Genomic DNA, 13,430 nt, shown 5'->3' with positions numbered 1-13,430 from the left:
AGGCTAAGTTTCTTCCCATTAAACAGCAGTAGAATTATTCATCCCTGAACTGCACGGGAGAGTGGCTCCAGGGCTGTTCCTGTGCTCCGGCACGTGGCTGAGTCAGCTCAGGACACAGGAGGGCAAAAGGAGCAGGAGGGAAAGGAGGCTCCACCATGGATGGACAGACAGAAAGTACAGCACAGCCAGATCCACTCCAGCTCCGGTGAGGATCCATCCCCATGGAGGATTCACAGAGGGAGGGAAAGCACAGCGAGAGAGAAAACCATGGTTTGTGCTCCAGACACCTCTGGAAAGGCAGGACAGGCTGGGGCATGGAGAGCAAACACATGATGTGTCCCACGCCAGTGACACCCAATGCAAGCCTGGCATCCTGCCCACGCAGGAATCTGCTCTGCACGCTGTCCTGGCTTGAAAACTTGCACCTGAATGTAATCCTGCAAAGCTTCTGGGGAAAATAGCTGGCATATGCAGGAAAAAGAGGCAGAGAATAAAAATACCACTCGCGGCAGCACCCATACGGAACAAAGACCTGCAGTTAAACCTGTGTGAGGAAAATGAGGATGACACACATCACCAAAATGCCCTGAGATAACCCAGCCTGCCTCCTCTGTTCCTCAAAGGCAACCTAGGAAGGATGAACAATGCAGTGCAGAAACATTGCTCAGGGGGAGGCACTTCAAAGCTGCACATGATGTGGGTGGGTGATGGCAAAGAAAAGAGATCACGAAGGAAATTCCCACACTGAGATCATAAATGATAAAAAAATATTTAGAAAAAGAAAGACAAACACCAGAATCAAAAGAATTATACACAATAGCAAAATTCTTCCCCAAGGCAAAAACAGGGAAAAAAATAAAGAGGTTTTCCAATTATTTTCTAACAATATTGAGGAAATAAAGCCCCGTCTCCGGGTCGGGCACGCAGCGGCGCAGCAGCTGCAGGTAGGTCAGGTTCTCGTGAGTGTTGGGGTCAAAGAAGCCCTTGGTGTCGTCGCCGGGGTCAGAGAGGATCTGGTTCATCTCCTGGTCGAAGTAGCCACGTTTGTAGGCCACCTCCACGGGCAGGCGGTGGCTGTGCACGGGGTCGATGATGCCGCCGGTGGCGATCTGGGCCTCCAGCAGGCGGATGCCGTGGTCTCTGACAATCAGCTCCTTCTTCATGGCCTGGAACAAGGAGATCTTGTCCCCTGTGTAGGGGTCAGAGTAGCCCGTCACGGCCCGCTCTGCCGACAGCAGCTTCTCATGCAGCTCACTGCCCACCAGCCCAGAGGACACGGCCTCGTCCACTGAGAGCTTCTGGTTCTTGAGTGGATCCACCAGGAAGCCGGTGGCCGCCTGGGCCTCCAGCAGCACCAGCGCCGTGCCCTGCCTCAGGATGCCCTTCCACATGGCCTGGTAGATGCTCATCTTCTCCATTTTGCTCGGGTCGGCCTTGGAGGGCACCAAGACACCGGCGATGACGCCTGTGCCATCCAGGTAGCGCTTGACCGAGGCCATCTGCGTCACCTCCTGCATGGTCCTGGCACCCTGCACCAGCTCGGCCAGCGTGCCCGTGTCGATGATGCCCGAGTCCAGCAGGTCCGAGGCGCTCACCTGCCTCCTGAGGCCCGTGAATTTCACGCTGCTGCCGCGCTGCGCCGCCTCCTCCACCAGCAGGGTGAGCAGCGTGGCCAGCTCGGCCAGCGCCAGGCTCCCAGCCCGCAGCTGCCCCAGCAGCTCCTGGCGCTTGGCCTCGGACACGAACTTGGAGAAGAGCAGCTCCCACAGGGACACCTTCCTGCCGTGGAAGCCGCCTGCTGAGACCTCCACCGTGTGGGACTTGAGGGACCGCTCCAGCTCCTCCTCCTGCTCCTGCTCCCTCTTTAGTTCCTGTTTCTTCTGGGACTTTGAGGCACTGCCATTCTGGATAGTTTCAGGCAGGATCACCTTTTCTGTGGCCTTGGGGACTCCATTTTCACCGTGGCCCTCAGCCCTGGTGATGATTTGCACGAGGATGTCGATCATCTGTGCAATGGTGACTGTCCCCGCCTTGTACTGGCGCAGGAGCTCCTGGCGCCGGTGCTCGGGGACGTAGCGGGAGAAGAGGAGCTCCCAGACAGTGACGCTCTGGCCCTGGAAGAGCCCCACAGCCAGCGTGGTGCGGGCGGCCTGCAGGGCTCTGCGGGCATCCTCGCTCAGCTGGTAGAGCACGGAGCCCTTGTCCATCAGCTGCAGCATCAGCAGCCCCGTCTCCGGGTCGGGCACGCAGCGGCGCAGCAGCTGCAGGTAGGTCAGGTTCTCATGGGTGTTGGGGTCAAAGAAGCCCTTGGTGTCATCGCCGGGGTCAGAGAGGATCTGGCTCATCTCCTGGTCGAAGTAGCCTCGTTTGTAGGCCACCTCCACGGGGAGGCGGTGGCTGTGCACGGGGTCGATGATGCCGCCGGTGGCGATCTGGGCCTCCAGCAGGCGGATGCCGTGGTCTTTGACAATCAGCTCCTTCTTCATGGCCTGGAACAAGGAGATCTTGTCCCCTGTGTAGGGGTCAGAGTAGCCCGTCACGGCCCGCTCTGCCGACAGCAGCTTCTCATGCAGCTCGCTGCCCACCAGCCCAGAGGACACGGCCTCGTCCACTGAGAGCTTCTGGTTCTTGAGTGGATCCACCAGGAAGCCGGTGGCCGCCTGGGCCTCCAGCAGCACCAGCGCCGTGCCCTGCCTCAGGATGCCCTTCCACATGGCCTGGTAGATGCTCATCTTCTCCATTTTGCTCGGGTCGGCCTTGGAGGGCACCAAGACACCGGCGATGACGCCTGTGCCATCCAGGTAGCGCTTGACCGAGGCCATCTGCGTCACCTCCTGCACGGTCCTGGCACCCTGCACCAGCTCGGCCAGCGTGCCCGTGTCGATGATGCCCGAGTCCAGCAGGTCCGAGGCGCTCACCTGCCTCCTGAGGCCCGTGAATTTCACGCTGCTGCCGCGCTGCGCCGCCTCCTCCACCAGCAGGGTGAGCAGCGTGGCCAGCTCGGCCAGCGCCAGGCTCCCAGCCCGCAGCCGCCCCAGCAGCTCCTGGCGCTTGGCCTCGGACACGAACTTGGAGAAGAGCAGCTCCCACAGGGACACCTTCCTGCCGTGGAAGCCGCCTGCCGAGACCTCCACCGTGTGGGACTTGAGGGACCGCTCCAGCTCCTCCTCCTGCTCCTGTTTCTGTTTCTCTTCCTTCTGGGACTTTGAGGCACTGTCATTCTGGATGGGTTCAGGCAGGATCTCCTTTTCTGTGGCCTTGGGGACTCCATTTTCACCGTGGCCCTCAGCCCTGGTGATGATTTGCACGAGGATGTCGATCATCTGTGCAATGGTGACTGTCCCCGCCTTGTACTGGCGCAGGAGCTCCTGGCGCCGGTGCTCGGGGACGTAGCGGGAGAAGAGGAGCTCCCAGACAGTGACGCTCTGGCCCTGGAAGAGCCCCACAGCCAGCGTGGTGCGGGCGGCCTGCAGGGCTCTGCGGGCATCCTCGCTCAGCTGGTAGAGCACGGAGCCCTTGTCCATCAGCTGCAGCATCAGCAGCCCCGTCTCCGGGTCGGGCACGCAGCGGCGCAGCAGCTGCAGGTAGGTCAGGTTCTCGTGGGTGTTGGGGTCAAAGAAGCCCTTGGTGTCATCGCCGGGGTCAGAGAGGATCTGGTTCATCTCCTGGTCGAAGTAGCCACGTTTGTAGGCCACCTCCACGGGCAGGCGGTGGCTGTGCACAGGGTCGATGATGCCGCCGGTGGCGATCTGGGCCTCCAGCAGGCGGATGCCGTGGTCCCTGACAATCAGCTCCTTCTTCATGGCCTGGAACAAGGAGATCTTGTCCCCCGTGTAGGGGTCAGAGTAGCCCGTCACGGCCCGCTCTGCAGACAGCAGCTTCTCGTGCAGCTCGCTGCCCACCAGCCCAGAGGACATGGCCTCGTCCACTGAGAGCTTCTGGTTCTTGACTGGATCCACCAGGAAGCCGGTGGCCGCCTGGGCCTCCAGCAGCACCAGCGCCGTGCCCTGCCTCAGGATGCCCTTCCACATGGCCTGGTAGATGCTCATCTTCTCCATTTTGCTCGGGTCGGCCTTGGAGGGCACCAGCACGCCGGCGATGACGCCTGTGCCATCCAGGTAGCGCTTGACCGAGGCCATCTGCGTCACCTCCTGCACAGTCCTGGCGCCCTGCACCAGCTCGGCCAGCGTGCCCGTGTCGATGATGCCCGAGTCCAGCAGGTCCGAGGCGCTCACCTGCCTCCTGAGGCCCGTGAATTTCACGCTGCTGCCGCGCTGCGCCGCCTCCTCCACCAGCAGGGTGAGCAGCGTGGCCAGCTCGGCCAGCGCCAGGCTCCCAGCCCGCAGCCGCCCCAGCAGCTCCTGGCGCTTGGCCTCGGACACGAACTTGGAGAAGAGCAGCTCCCACAGGGACACCTTCCTGCCGTGGAAGCCGCCTGCCGAGACCTCCACCGTGTGGGACTTGAGGGACCGCTCCAGCTCCTCCTCCTGCTCCTGCTCCCTCTTTAGTTCCTGTTTCTTCTGGGACTTTGAGGCACTGCCGTTCTGGATAGTTTCAGGCAGGATCACCTTTTCCGTGGCCTTGGGGACTCCATTTTCACCGTGGCCCTCAGCCCTGGTGATGATTTGCACGAGGATGTCGATCATCTGTGCAATGGTGACTGTCCCCGCCTTGTACTGGCGCAGGAGCTCCTGGCGCCGGTGCTCGGGGACGTAGCGGGAGAAGAGGAGCTCCCAGACAGTGACGCTCTGGCCCTGGAAGAGCCCCACAGCCAGCGTGGTGCGGGCGGCCTGCAGGGCTCTGCGGGCATCCTCGCTCAGCTGGTAGAGCACGGAGCCCTTGTCCATCAGCTGCAGCATCAGCAGCCCCGTCTCCGGGTCGGGCACGCAGCGGCGCAGCAGCTGCAGGTAGGTCAGGTTCTCATGGGTGTTGGGGTCAAAGAAGCCCTTGGTGTCATCGCCGGGGTCGGAGAGGATCTGGCTCATCTCCTGGTCGAAGTAGCCTCGTTTGTAGGCCACCTCCACGGGCAGGCGGTGGCTGTGCACGGGGTCGATGATGCCGCCGGTGGCGATCTGGGCCTCCAGCAGGCGGATGCCGTGGTCCCTGACGATCAGATCCTGTTTCATGGCCTGGAACAAGGACATCTTTTGTCCTGTGTAGGGGTGGGTGTAGCCCGTCACGGCTCTCTCAGCACTTAGAAGTTTGTTCTTCAGTTCACTCCCCACCAGCCCAGAGGACACAGCCTCATCCACTGAGAGCTTTTGATTCTTCACTGGATCAACGATGAAACCTGTGGCTGCCTGTGCTTCCAGCAGCACCAGCGCTGTGCCCTGCCTCAGGATACCCTTCCACATGGCCTGGTAGATGCTCATCTTCTCCATCTTACCCAGCTCGGCCTTGGAGGGCACCAGCACGCCGGCGATGCTTCCAGTTCCCTCAAGGTACCTCCTCACACTCTCCATTTTTGCTATCTCTTGCGCTGTCTCTTTTCCTTTTTGGAGTTTTTCTATTGTTTCCTCTGTAATTATTTGTGCACTGAGCAGTTCTGATGCTGTGATTTGCTGTCGGAGTCCCTGGAACCACACATCGCTTCTGTCCTCTTCTTTTTCCCTGATGATCTTCAGTATTGTCTCAATGATTCCTTGCACAATGTGCTGGGATTCTGCTTTGTACTTTTTCACCAGCTCTTTTCTCTTCTCCTCTGTGATGTACTCGGAGCAGAGGAGCTCCCACAGCGATAACACCTGTCCCTTGTATTTTCCTACGGGCACCTGGACCTTGGTGCACAACAGGGCGTTTTTGGTTTGCTCATCAATGTAGAAATAGTCGCCTTCCTTTTCCAGCACCTGCAGCAGGTAGAAGCCGCTCTCCCTGTCTTTGGCACACCTCTGCAGGAGCTGGCTGTAACTGATCTTCTCGTGAGTGTTGGGATCTATGAAGCCTTTGCTGCCGTGGTCTGGGTCTGAAAGCAGGAGGAACATGTCCTCATCCAGGTGCCCACGCTTGTAGGCCACCTCCAGGGGCAGGCGGTGGCCATACCAGGGGTCAATGATGCCACCAGTGGTGATCTGGGCCTCCAGCAGGCGGATGCCCTGATCCCTGACTATTACCTTCTGCCTCACAGCCTGGAACAGAGATATTTTATTCCCTGTCTGAGGGTCCGTGTATCCCGTCACGGCTTTCTCTGCCGACAGCAGCTGCTCGCGCAGCTCGCTGCCCACCAGTCCAGAGGACACGGCTTCATCCACAGAGAGCTTCTGGTGGCTCCGGGGGTCCACCAGGAAGCCGGTGGCCGCTTGTGCCTCCAGCAGCCCCAGGGCACACTGCTCTGTGAGGAGTCCTTTTTTCAGCGCCTGGTAGATGCTCATCACCTCTTTCCTCAGTGGGAGGAGAACCCCGGCGATGCACCCAGTGCCGTCCAGGTACCTTTGGATGGTGTCCCTCTTTGTGAGGCTGGCAAGGGTGAGACTCCCGTCCTGCAGCTGATCCAGAGTTTTCTTGTTAATTATCTCAGAGTTGAACAACTCTGACACCGACACCTCGCCCCGCAGTCCTTTGACCTTGAGGGCTTCTCCTCTTCGCTCTGTGTCCTCAATGATTTTTAAGATGAGGGATATCAGCTCTTCCAACGCTAGGTTTTTGCTTTTGTACTGCATCACCAGCTCTTTCCTCTTCTGCTCTGAGAAGTAGTGAGAGCACAGGACTTCCCAGACAGAAACGTTTTGGTCCTTAAACTTTCCAACTTTCACCTGAAGGGGCTTTGAGCGCAAAGCCTGCTTTGTGGACTCATCAATGTAGAAATATTTTCCTCCCTCCTTTACAACCTGCAGCATGTACAGCCCCGTGTCCGGGTCTTGGACACATCTCTCCAGGAGCTGCATATACGTGAGGTTCTCGTGGGTGTTTGGGTCAAAGAAGCCCTTGGTGTCATCACTGGGGTCGGAGAGGATCTGGTTCATCTCCTGGTTGAAGTAGCCACGCTTGTAGGCCACCTCCACAGGGACACGGTGGCTGTGCACGGGGTCGATGATGCCGCCGGTGGCGATCTGGGCCTCCAGCAGGCGGATGCCGTGGCTCTTCACAATCAGCCCTTGGTTCATGGCTTCAAACAGGGACATGGGGGCTTTGGTGTAGGGGTCCGTGTAGCCCGTCACGGCTCTCTCCGCACAGAGCAGCTTTTCAAAAATCTCCCCTCCAATCAGACCCACCTCCAACGCTTCCTCCACTGAAAACTTCTTGTTTTTCTCAGGGTCGATGATGTAGCCGGTGGCTGCCTGTGCCTCCAGCAGCACCAGGGCGGTCCCTGGCCTCAGGATGCCCTTCCACATGGCCTGGTAGATGCTCATCTTCTCATTGCTTGGCTGGATAAGGACACCTGCTATGAAATTAGTGCCCTCCAGGTACCTGCGGACAGACTCCATTTCAGTCACTTCTTTGACTGTTTTCTTCCCCTGGTTGAGCTCATCGAGAGTTTTTTTGTCAATCAGCTGGGACTGGAAGAGGTCGCTGGCAGAAACTCTTTTCCTCAGGCCCTTGAATGCGAACTTCTTGCCCTGTGCCTCAGTCTCTTGGATGATTGTGGTGATAATTGTGGTGATTTCCTGCAGCACCTCAGCCTTCTCATCCTTGTACTTTTGCACCAGCTCTCTTCTCTGGCTGTCTGAGAAGTATTCAGAGTTGAGGAGGTCCCAGACAGACACGGTCTGTCCTTTGAACCGCCCCACGTTGACACAAACAGTCACAGATTTCAGCACATTCATGGTCTGTTCATCCACGCAGAACATGGCGTTTTCTGACAGAGGGAGGAGCCACAGACCCGACTCGGCATCGCGAATGCACCGGTCCTTCAGCTGCTGGTAGGTCACGTTCTCCTTGTTGTTTGGGTCAAAAAAGCTCTTGGTGCTGTCATCCAGCTGCGAGAGGGTTTGGTTCAGCTCCTCGTCATAGAAGCCGTACTTGTAGGCAGCCTGGAGTGGCAGGTGGAGGTGGTGGGTGGGATCAACCACCCCTCCCGTGGCCAGCTGGGCCTCCAGCAAGGGCACGGCCTCTGCCAGGGGGATGAGCTCCTTCCTGAGCGCCTGGCACAGGGAGATGGAGCCCCCGGTGTAGGGGTCTGTGTAGCCCGTCACAGCCCTCTCAGCCTGAAGGAGTTTCTCAGACAGCTCCTCTCCAACAACGGCCGCTCTCACGGCATCCCTCACGCTGAGCCTCCGGTTCGTGGCAGGGTCAGTCAGGTACCCTGTGGCTGCCTGAGCCTCGAGCAGCCTCAGAGCAGCACCAGGGAGGAGGAGGTTGTTTTTCATGGCGTCATAGAAGCTCATCTTCTGTTTGGATGCCTCCATGAAGACCCCGGCAATGCTGCCTGTGCCCTTCAAGTACCTCTTTACGCTCTCCATTTCAGCCACTTCCTCGGGAGTTCTTACACCCTGAGCCAGTTCTTCAAATGTCTTCTGGGAAATGATGCCCGTGTCCAGCAACCAGACCACAGGGACACTGCCCCTCAGGCCTTCCAGGGAGATCTGTGTCCTGGCTTTCATCTCCATCTCCCCCACCAGCCTGAGCACCAGAGCCACCAGCTGCTCCAGCGACAGCTCCTCTGATCGGAACTTCTCCACGAAGTCGCTCCTCTGCTCCTTGGTGAAATACCCCGAGTGCATGAGCTCCCAGAGGGACACTCCTTTTTCCTTCACCATGGTTTCCTTGAAGATCCGTTGGATTTGCTCGTCGGTGTAGGCAGGAGCAGCTGCCTGTGCCAGAGGCAGCAAGTGGAAGCCAGAGATGTCGTCCTTGTGGCAGTGCTGGATCAGCTCGGCGTAGGTCACGCTCTCTTTGCTGTCCGGCAGGCAGAACACTCTGTGGTCATCGCTGGGCTTGGAGAGGGCCTTGCTGGTGTCCTCATCCAGGCAGCCTCGCTGCTGGGCCGACTCCAGCGGGATGTGGTGGCCGCACGTTGGGTCGATGATGCCTCCTGTGGCCATCTGCACTTCCATCAGCTGCATGGCCTGCTTGTCCGCGATCAGGCCCTTCTTCATGGCCTGGAAAAGGGGGATCTTCTTGCCTGTGAAAGGATCTTTATAGCCCGTCACGGCCCCTTCCGCCTGCTGCAGCTTCTCGTGCACATCTGGCCCAATGACTCCCTCCTTGACGGCCTCATCCACGCAGAGCTTCTGGTTGTTCACGGGGTCAATAATGAAGCCCGTGGCAGCTTGGGCCTCCAGCAGGGGCAGGGCCACTCCTGGCACCACGATGTTCTGCTTCATGGCCTCATAAATGCTCATTCTCTGGTTGGATGGCTGGAGCACGATCCCCCCGATGCTGCCTGAGCCGTAGAGGTACTTCCTGACAGAGTCCATGTGCAGGACTTGTTCTGGGGTGACGGAGCCCTCCAGCACCTGCTCAAACAGGGCCCTGTCGATGACTCCGGTTTCCATCAGGTGGTAAGCGCTGACATTGCCTCTCATGGCTGGGAACTTGATGGGGGCCCATTTCTTCATCTCCTCCTCCAGCATGAGCCGGATTTGCTCCAGGCTGAGCTTCCTCAGCTGGAAGTGGTTGAAAATCTCCCGGCGTCTCCCCTCGCTGAAGTACTCAGAGTTCAGCAGGTCCCACATGGAGACCTTCTCCCCCCGCAAGCGCCCAAACCTGACGGGCAGCCAGGAGCTCCTGAACACCTGCCTGGTGGCCTCGTCCACGAACTGCCTCTTCTTGCTGTTCAGAGGGAGGAGGCAGAGCCCCGTGGAGGGCTCGGTGATGCATTTCTCCTTGAGCTGCAGGTAGGTCAGGTTCTCGTGGGTGTTGGGGTCAAAGAAGCCCTTGGTGTCGTCGCTGGGGTCGGAGAGGATTAAATTCATCTTCTTGTCGAAGTAGCCACGCTTGTAGGCCACTTCCACAGGGATGCGGTGGCTGTTGACGGGGTCGATGATGCCACCAGTGGCGATCTGGGCCTCCAGCAGGCGGATGCCGTGGTCCCTGACGATCAGCTCCTTCTGCATGGCCTGGAACAGGGAGATCTTGTCCCCCGAGTAAGGATCTCGGTAGCCAGTGACAGATTTCTCTGCAGCCAGCAGCTTGTCGTACACGTCCGGGCCGATGACGTTTGCTCGCAAAGCCTCGTCCACAGAGTACCTCTTGTTGGCAGCAGGATCGATGACGAACCCCGTGGCAGCCTGGGCCTCCAGGAGGATCAGAGACGTGCCTGGCCTGAGGAGCCCCTTGCGCTTCGCCTGGTAGATGCTGATCTTCTCCTGGGAGTCAGGGAGCAGCAGCCCCCCGATGCTGCCCGTGCCCTGCAGGTACTTCCTGACGGTGTCCATGCCCACCACCTCTTTGGCTGACGTTTCTCCCTCCTTGAGTTTCTTGAATAAGTCTTTGTTGATGATTTCTGAGCTCAGGAGCTGGTCAGCTGTCACCTGCTCCCTCAGGCCCTTGAAGGTGACATTGGCGGTGGCAGCATTTTCCTCAACGGCGGCTCTGACGGCCTCTCCCAAGCCTTGCAGGGAGAGCACTCCTGCCAGGAACTGCTGAGCCAGCGCAGCTCTTTGCTCGCCCTGGATGTAGTCAGAGAAGAGCAGTTTCCACAGGGACACCGGCTTGCCCTTGAATTTCCCCACAGACACAGGCACCTGTGTGTTTTCCAGAGCTGTCTGGGTCCTGTGGTCAAAGAAGCCGAGTGTGCCCTGGGACCCTCCGCTGCTGTCCCCAGGGAGTGGCAGCAGCAGGAGCCCCGTGCTGGGGTCGGTGACACAGCGCTGGAGCAGCTCTGCATAACTCAGCTTCTCCTTGGAGCTGGGGTCAAAGAACCCCTTTGTGTCATCATTTGGGCTGGACAGGAGCTGCCTGGTGGCCTCGTCCAGGTACCCCCACTCGTGGGCTGTCTCCATGGGGACACGCAGGTGCCTGCCCGGGGCGATGACACCCCCCGTGGCCAGCTGAGCCTCCAGGAGGCAGAGGCCATGGTCCCTGGGAACAAAGCCCTTCCTGATGGCTTGGAACAGGGAGAGCATTTCTCCGGTGGACGGGTCCCTGTACCCAGTGACGGCTTTCTCAGCTGAGGACAGCTTTTCGTAAAGCTCTGGGCCAATGAGACCAACCCTGACAGCCTCGTCCACAGAGTAGTTCTTGTTCTTCAGGGGGTCTGTCAGACTGCCGGTGGAGGCCTGGACTTGCAGGAGCATGAGAGCAGCCCCAGGCACCAGGAGATGCTCCCTCAGTGCCTGGTAAAGGCTCTTCTGCTCCCCAGAAGGCAGGACAACCCCAGCCACGCTCCTGGTCCCACGTAGGAAGTGCTGAACAATCTCATTCTCTGCCACCTCCTGGGGAGAGATTCCTCCCTCCTCGAGGCCTCGGAACACGTCAGGGCTGATGATGCCAGAGTCCATCAGGTCCCTGATGCTCACCCTCCCTCCCATCCCCGGGAATGTGATCTGCAGTGGCAGGAGCAGGAAGCCTGAGGCCGGATCCACGGTGCACCTCTTCCTCAGCTCCGAGTAAGTGACCTTCTCCATGGTGCTGGGGTCAAGGAACACCCTGCTGTCCTCAGTGCCGGGGTCAGAGGCGAGCTGGCTCATCTCCTCATCCAGGTACCCCCTCTCACAGGCCACATGAGCCGGGAGCCGGGCGCCGGTGGCCGGGTCGATGACGCCTCCGGTCGCCACCTGGGCCTGGAGCAGGCGGATGCCCTGCTCCCTCCCCACCAGCTCCTTCTGCATGGCCTGGTAGAGCGAGATTTTCTCCTCTGTGTAGGGGTCCAGGAAGCCGGTAGCAGCCCTGTCAGCCGAGAGCAGCCTCTCCTTCAGCTCCAGCCCCACCAGCCCCATCCTCACGGCCTCTGCCACGGGCACACGGCAGCTCCTCAGTGGGTCGGAGATGGAGCCCGTGGCTGCCTGCGCCTCCAGGAGGCTCAGGGCCGAATCCAGGCTCAGCAGATGCTCTCTGGTGGCCTCATAGAAGCTCATTATCTTCTTTGAAGCCTCTACATACACGCCTGCAATGCTGCCAGCTGTCTCCGAGGGCTCCCCAGGAGCATCCGGCCCCACGTCCCTGCCAGCTGCCTTTTGCTGCTTGCGTGGCATCACGTCCTGGCACAAGTGGTTTGTCCCTGACACAACTTCACCAGGGACAGCCCGGCCATTCATTGCTGGCTTGCTCTCCATCCTGCTGCTGCTGCGCACCTCCCACAGCTCCCAGGACTCTGCAGAGAGAGGGAAAGCTTGGTGAGAAATCAACTTCTGTGACTGTGTTTACAGGGGTCCAAGGATGAGGGAAGAGACGAGGATCTGACTCTGTGTTTCAGAAGGCTGATTTATTATTTTATGATATATATTATATTAAAACTATACTAAAAGAATAGAAGGATTTCATCAGAAGGCCAGCTAAGAATAGAAAAAGAAGAATGATAACAAAGGCTTGTGGCTCGGACAGAGAGTCCCAGCCAGCTGACTGTGATTGGCCATTAATTAGAAACACCCCAACATGGGCTAATCAAAGATCTTCTTGTTACATTCCACAGCAGCAGATAATCATTGTTTACATTTTGTTCCTGAGGCCTTTCAGCTTCTCAGGAAGAAAAATCCTAAGGAAATGATTTTTCATAAAAGAAGTCTGTGACAAACTTCTTCATGGTTTGCATGTCAAATACCGGGAAATTAGAAACATAAACACCCTCAGGCAGGAGGAAGTGACAGCCAAAGGCTGGGCATGTCCAAACCTGGTGTGCCACCCTGAGGGGTTACGGCCAAACTCAGGGAGTCAGTGGGTGAGAACTCCGCATGCCCCGGCCACGTGCACTGGAACCCCAAAACCCCTGGGCTGATCCCCAGTGGGGGCAGCAGGAAAGGAGAGGGGGATTCTGCTCTTCTGCCCAGGTGAGATCTCACCTGCTGAGCTGCCCCAGCCCTGGGGACACAGCAGCAGCACCTGGAGCTGCTGGGGAGAGCCCAGAGGAGCCACGGAGCTGCTGCAGGGCTGGAGCCAGGCTGGCAGAGCTGGGAGTGCTCACCTGGAGAGGAGAAGGCTCCAGGGAGAGCTCAGAGCCCCTTCTAGGGCCTAAAGGGACTCCAAGTGAGCTGGGAAAGGATATGGGACAAGGGGCCAGAGTGACAGGACAAGGGGAATGTCTCCCCACTGCCAGAAGGCAGGGCTGGATGGGATAGGGGATTTTGGAAAGAAATCCTTCCCTGTGAGGGTGGTTTGGCCCTGGCACAGGGTGCCCAGCACAGCTGCGGCTGCCCCTGGATCCCTGCAAGTTTTCCAGGCCAGGCTGGAGGGAACTTGGAGCAGCCTGGGACAGTGGGAGGTGTCCCTGCTCACAGGACAGGGTGGGACTGGATGGGCTCTGAGATCCCTCCCCACCCAAACCCCTCCATGATTCTGTGACTCTGGGGGTGCTGGCATGCAGTTCCATGGGCTCCCACAGGGCTGCTGCACAAACC

The 13,430-nt window shown here is 58.8% G+C and overlaps 2 protein-coding genes across 2 annotated transcripts in view; one reads left to right on the top strand and one right to left on the bottom strand.

Moving 5' to 3' along the window:
• The window catches only part of EPPK1 (epiplakin 1), a 30,785-nt gene extending 18,714 nt beyond the window's left edge, over nt 1-12,071 (bottom strand). The window contains exon 1 of the mRNA XM_059478843.1: nt 879-12,071. Coding sequence (XP_059334826.1) covers nt 879-12,071 — 11,193 coding nt within the window. The remainder of the gene's footprint in view (nt 1-878) is intronic.
• LOC132078984 (NAD(P)(+)--arginine ADP-ribosyltransferase 2-like) overlaps nt 1-13,430 on the top strand; it is a 348,971-nt gene that overhangs the window by 153,511 nt on the left and 182,030 nt on the right. The gene's annotated exons all lie outside the window — the stretch shown is intronic.

Source organism: Ammospiza nelsoni, chromosome 1 (assembly GCF_027579445.1).
Source record: "Ammospiza nelsoni isolate bAmmNel1 chromosome 1, bAmmNel1.pri, whole genome shotgun sequence".
Taxonomy (NCBI): domain Eukaryota; kingdom Metazoa; phylum Chordata; class Aves; order Passeriformes; family Passerellidae; genus Ammospiza; species Ammospiza nelsoni.
The sequence above is the reverse complement of the archived record's forward strand: the minus strand, read 5'-3'. Positions and strand labels throughout refer to the sequence as shown.